The sequence below is a fragment of the Psittacula echo genome (genome assembly GCF_963264785.1).
Source record: "Psittacula echo genome assembly, chromosome: 1".
Classification (NCBI taxonomy): domain Eukaryota; kingdom Metazoa; phylum Chordata; class Aves; order Psittaciformes; family Psittacidae; genus Psittacula; species Psittacula echo.
The window spans coordinates 48,559,989-48,565,988 of NC_137735.1; the positions used below are offsets into that span (position 1 = coordinate 48,559,989).

Genomic DNA, 6,000 nt, shown 5'->3' on the forward strand with positions numbered 1-6,000 from the left:
CAAATTGAAAAGTACACACAATGCAGATGTCACAGGGCAAATCTGGTCCCTTCAAGGTTTCTAATGGGCAAGCTTTTCTCCATGCCAAGAGGTGTTTGGCATAGGAATAGCAAGGAATCAGAGCTGGATCTCTGGCTGTCAAGCCGTCCTGCCCCTGATCTAAGCCAGCCTGATGTACGAGTTGCTCCAGGGTAACTCTGCCATGGTCGGCTGTGTAGATTTTGTTGCTGATTTTCCCCTCCTGCAACCCATGGCATCCTGCTTGAATACATACCCATCCTAAAAATCCCATCTGCCTTTTTCCAGGAGAGCGCTATGGCTTATTCATTGTCCAGCCCATGATTTGTGCAACACTTCAGGTTCTCCAGGGCATTTTGCTACGGGCTGTGCTGTGCAAAGAGGACAGGGCTCTTTCTGAGGGGTGATGTGCAGTCCCCATGCCCTGGGAGGCCTTGAGGACAGAATACTTCCTGCTAGGTCCCTCAGGGAAGGAGCAAGAGGGGGCTGCCTGGGGCAGCAATGAAATGTAATGAAAATAACCAGCCTGCAGAAAGGCTGAATCTCTGTTGGATGTATTTCTTTCTACAGGTATTCCAGGTAGCACTGGCATGACGGCTTTTAAGTACTGCATTAGAAGGAAGATCCAGTGGAAAAGACATCATATACTGCACTGATTTATTTAGACAGAAACATCTGAAAGCTTTACTTATAGCAGATGTAATCTGGCTGCTTATCAGTAAATTTAATATTGTGATGTTCCTTTAACCCTCCTAGGGAAAAAACAAGATGTAGCTGCCACAGTACAGCTGCGTTTCAATGCCTGCTCTCAAGGGCTCCAGCAGAATGATAAGATCCCATTAAAAGCTTTGGGGTGCCGCTGGCAGACAGATCTCCTCTTGGAGGAATTATGTCAATGCATGGTTCTTGAATACCTGTTGTGGCTATGAAATTCTTTAACTGAAGGTCTTTTGTACCAGAAAATTTGCTGTGCTGAAGAAAATTGCTGAGATAGCTAAGATAAGCTAAGATACCATAGAATCGTAGAATAGTTAAGGTTGGAAAGGACCTTAAGATCGTCTAGTTCCAACCCCCCTGCCCTACCATCCCACATGCTTCATTTTCTCTTGTCTTGCTGCCCTGCTAATGGTTTAACATGCAGTTTGAATGCCCCTTCTTGTCTCCTATCCCAGGCTTCTCTTCGTCCTACAGTGAGTATTTAATGCTGAGTTTTGCCATGACATCCATTTCCATATTGGTATCCAAGAAGTGGCCCAAACATAAAATTACATCTTCAGCTCAGGATGGAGCACAAGCAGCTGCTTTAATAAGGGTTTTCTTTCTCTCCTCCCACAGCTCTGAAATAACAGCAAAGTGAATACAGAGAATGACTGCCCAAGGAAATTGTTTTTTTATGAATGTTCTGTTCTTTCCAGTTTATTCCAGGGAGATAGCCCTGCTGCAGCATAGGCAAACAACTAGCATTCACAGGTGATTATTCCAGAGGCGTGGGTTCGCCCAGCCAGCCAGTACTTGGAGGTGATGCATAGGTGGGCTGGAGCTGCTGCATTCATTCTGCTCAGTGCTATTTTTCTTCTGTTTTGTCATACATACCCTCATTACAGCTTGCTGATGAGGACTGGTAATGGGGTGAGTTACCTGGGATTGGACTTGGTACAACAGTTAGCTAATGGCCAGTTCCCGGGCAGAGACATTGCTCATGAAAATGCATTTGCTAAGTGCTCTCAGGCAGTTCTTGTGAACCATGTGAGATGAGCATGAGTACTGCCAGAGGAGCAGCCCTGCAGTTGGTGACAGTCCTCCCATCCCTGGTGACCCCCTCTCCCAGCGAGGTGTGCTCAGGAAACACCTGTGAGGAGATAGGGTACCAGCACTGGGTGGTAGCAGGCAGCCCCCGGTGCTGTGGTAGGCTGCAGAGCACCAGCTGCAAACCATTAAGCTGTGATCATGCAGTAAGTGAAAAAGCTTTGTCTTATTTCAGGGAGCAGGAAGGGAGGGAGAATGCAAGAGTCCTTTCAGCAAGAACTAAATCTTGGGTTTGTTCACATTTAGACAATCTGCTGTTGCTTTAAATAAAACCTGGCTTCTTGGATCAGTAATTGAAATACTGCATGTAAACAACCTTGCTCACACATTGACCTCTGCTACACACTGTGGCCTTCAGGTGCTTGTGGAATTGTGGAAAGGAGAAGGGAAGACGCCTCTTGAAATTGTTAAAGAAAAGAAACTTGAACTGATACAGGATCAAGAAGCACTTGAACAGATCTGCCAGGCGGTGATTGATGGACAAGAAAATGAGGTGATTATGATGGTGGAGGGAAGCTTGTGCTCTACAGCAGTATGTGGCACTAAAAAGGGGGGTAAAATGGTCTCTCTTTTTTTTCCCCTGTTGATTGGCATTTGAGCTGTAGAGCCAGTATAGGAGCAGTAAAGCTGCCGCTGAGCGATTATCAGCCTTTTCTTCTCCTTTCTTATTTTACCAAGTGTTTTTTTAAAAATTGAAGCTTGCACAAAATGATCAGCAGAAGAAATTACCAGTCTGGCTAATGCGCTAAGTCATTCTGAGACACCATAAAAACTTAATGCAGGAAGGAAAACTGCAGGGCCCTGTACCACCATTAACCTGACCTGCTACCCGGCCACCTCACTCTGATTTTTACGTCATCCTTTGTGATATTAGGACAACACTGTTAAACTGTTCCAAAGCTGGAGATTGAAACTACCTGCCAGCAAGGAATATATTAGTTATGGAATTAGAGGCTGGCAAGGCAAAAATTTTTCTTGCATCTGTCTCTTCCCCATGTCCCTGTCTCCCTTCACTGCCAAAGAGAGGAGTCCAGCTGGCTCTCACAGTGTGGGGTGGCAAAGAGCCGGACCCTGTGGCAGCGGTGGCTCCAGAGCTGCTTCCCTTCTGCTCTGCAAACGGGAAGATGAGGGTTTGGCTCTTCCCCATCTCCTTGCAAGGACACGCAGCAGCCTGCTTCGCTTATCAGTCTAACAAAGTCTGAGCTGGGAAAAAGGGAAAACAAACTTGTTTATCGTGAAGGGGAGGAGCAGGAAGGGATCCTGACAGAGTCTAAAATCCGCCTTATAAAAAGCAAAATGAAAATGAGTACTTGTATGTTCTCTGGACTGAAAATGTAAAAGCAGAAGTGAATAGCTTCCTTGTAATATAAACATTGTCTGGCTACATTTGCCATTTGGAAAAAAAACCATTAGCATCTTTTGAGAACAATACCACCCACCCCAGATCTCACTAGGGGATGCTAACAGCTCTGCAAGAGCTTTTGATAAAGAAAATGAGCCTGCAGTAGGTCGGCATGACCTCCATCAGGCTGACTCATTTGCAGAGCCTGATAAAAGTGCTGCTGTGTTCTCAGCCTGGATAGAAAGAGCATTGGAATGGATTGGGAAGTACAGAAGCTGAAGGTCCATAACTGCACTCCCATTTCAATAATAATGCTTTCTCCAAGAACGTAATTCCTCTCTGTTTTCCACTGTTTTAGTCAAGCTGAATGCAGTAGAATGACCTTGCTTCCCTAACTTTTTCCAGGCGATTCTTCCACCAAGGCAAAAGCTGCCTTGAAGGCCTGTACTACACTGCTTCAAATTGCTGCAAAAGCTTGCCTTACAAAATAGCATTAGCTCCATACTTGGAGGGGATGAGGGGAGGAAGGGAACTGCACTGTGTTTTTCATAGTAACTTCCTTTAAAATGTGCTAACTTACAAAGAGTTGCTCAAGCCACCACTGAGCACCTCATGAAAATGCAGCGCCTGGATTGTGCTGCCCTTTGCCCCATATAGGTAATCTCTCATAGCTCGGGAGTGACGAGTCCTTCTCGCTCAGAGAAGATTTTAGTCTGCCAATAATTTGTATACCATGACTAGTAGCAATATTTGCATTTGTGCTTGGGGCTGGCACAGTTGGTGGTTCATATGTTCACAATCCTTCCCTTAGTATCTGTAAATATGACCTCCTGTTGGACTGAAGCTATCACGTTTTGCCCAGTAATTGACAATGCAGAGAATGTTTTCCCTGCCACAAGGCCAGGTGCTTGTCTTTCAGCAGTAGCATCTCCTTTAAGAATGCCCAGAAAGCTGAAATTTCCAGTGCTTTTTTCACTGTCTTTACTTAGCTTTTAAACATGGCCATTGCTATTTTGTAGGTGATTGTGCATCAAACACTAGCTGTCTGCTAGGAGGTCATATTTCTGATCGGTTAATTAATTGCTGTGTTGCAAAGGATTCCTTGCTTAAAGGAAATAACTTGCAGTTACAGAAACACCTACGTGTGTGCTTGAAGGACCTCACATATTATCAAACAGAGTAAGATTTGATGCAAATTACTTGTTACAACTGAGCATGATATTGAGTGAAAAGGTAGATCCTATTAGCAAGAGAAGCCCATCTCGTTTTTCTGGCTCTCTTCCAGGAAATCGCTGTTCAAGTTGCAGGCACTGTTAAAATCCAAAAGTGTTTTCTGACTTTTTCAATAAGAGGAGATCTTTCTATTAGTCATAAGGCCCTGCTGCTCCGCAGGGACTTGCTGCTGTCTCGTGGGAGCAGAGCAGGAGCTGATTGCAAAGCTGAAGGCAGTTTTTATAAATAACACCTTAGCCCAAAATACAGTACTTACCACCATGGTCCAAGGGACAAGAACAGTCATACCTTGGCTGCTTTTCCTGTAACAGTGGTGTCTGTCTTTGTTTTTTTTTTTCTTTAAAGGTTATGGCAATCAAGGCAGGAAATCACAAAGTTCTGAACAAGTTAATCGGCCTGGTACAAAGGAAAACCCAAGGACGATCCAATCCTGTTCTGGTGAAGCAACTGTTAGAGAAGAAGCTGTTAGGGTAGCCACAAGAGGGAAAACCCATGCCAGTGTCTACACAAGACATGCACTTCATTCTGTCTGGTTCCCTGCAAATGAACTTCGGTGCCTCCTCTTGTAGCATCAGAATGGCTGCTTATACTTCAAGTAGCACTGTGGCAAGGCCTGGCCTGGCCCAGTCTTCCCTGGGTGCAACAGCCAAAGGCAGATGAGAAAGAGAACAGCAGGAGGCGATACGGTCATTTTCATCTCCCTAGCATCAGTGTGGCCTTCAGAGATGTGATTTCCTCACAGCTAATGGAAACAAGTTTCCAGAGTGCCCGGGAGTATGCAGGGAGCTGAAGCTGTATTGGTTAGTTTCGTAATAAATCAAGTGTCAACTTGGCTTTCCTAGCTGCCTTTTTCAGAGGAGGGACATTCACCCATCTTGAATGCAAAATCCAGTGGTGCACACTGTTAGTGTGAGCACAGATGTGACAATGATTAAAAACCACAGCAGTATTAAGATCATGTGTGTCTCTGTGCATAGCAGAAGGGGTAAATATGTCTACTGCTGTCATTCTTCCTGGTTTCTGAGGGATGAGGGAAGAATGAAGTCACTTGGTGCTTCAGTGCTCAAGACTTATGCCACAAACAGATGCAAGTGCTTACATCTAAGACTCAGTGTCAGTTCGTTTGCTCACCTTCACCTTGTGATGTACTCAAACATCTGCTTTGCCTTCTCACAGCTCTTTCAGTTCTGAAGAGGGCCCAATGATGTGTGCCTGAGACCTTCTGAGGTTCCCGTTCCATTTTGGCCTGTGAGGTTCAGCACAGCAGATGTGCTTCTGCCAGTCTGATTTTCCCTCTGCTGGTGAGACTTGACCCTGTGCTATAAACACACCAAGCCCGGAGCTGCTCCCTTCTCTGGCACGTGGCTTTCTGCTCTCACCTGGAACTGCAGCACTTTGTGGAGGGAATTGAACATGCAGCTGGTGTACCAAAACCGAGCAGGGTTCAGCTGGGGTCCAGGGTCTGTTCCACTATTTGATCTTGAGGAGTGTTTCATGCTGGTTTTTTAATACCTTCCAGTTTTCAGCTCTAGCTTTATGCAGCCACAGAAAGGCAGGGTCCTAGTGTTAACTTCCCAGCCCCAACTCACTTCAGGCGCTCA

General features: G+C 45.5%; 1 protein-coding gene across 2 annotated transcripts in view; it reads left to right on the forward strand.

Moving 5' to 3' along the window:
- The window catches only part of GATB (glutamyl-tRNA amidotransferase subunit B), a gene marked incomplete at its 5' end in the record, with an annotated part of 44,377 nt that extends 38,672 nt beyond the window's left edge, over positions 1-5,705 (forward strand). Inside the window, 3 exons of one of the 2 annotated variants that reach the window (XR_013958508.1) lie at positions 2,183-2,317; positions 4,745-5,199; positions 5,576-5,705. Coding sequence is in view for 1 of the 2 variants with exons in the window: in XM_080634371.1 (XP_080490497.1) it covers positions 2,183-2,317; positions 4,745-4,873 (264 nt within the window). Of the gene's footprint in view, positions 1-2,182; positions 2,318-4,744; positions 5,233-5,575 lie in introns of those variants that run through there. The other variant, XM_080634371.1, reaches the window with a different exon arrangement.
- Positions 5,706-6,000: the final 295 nt, after the last annotated feature.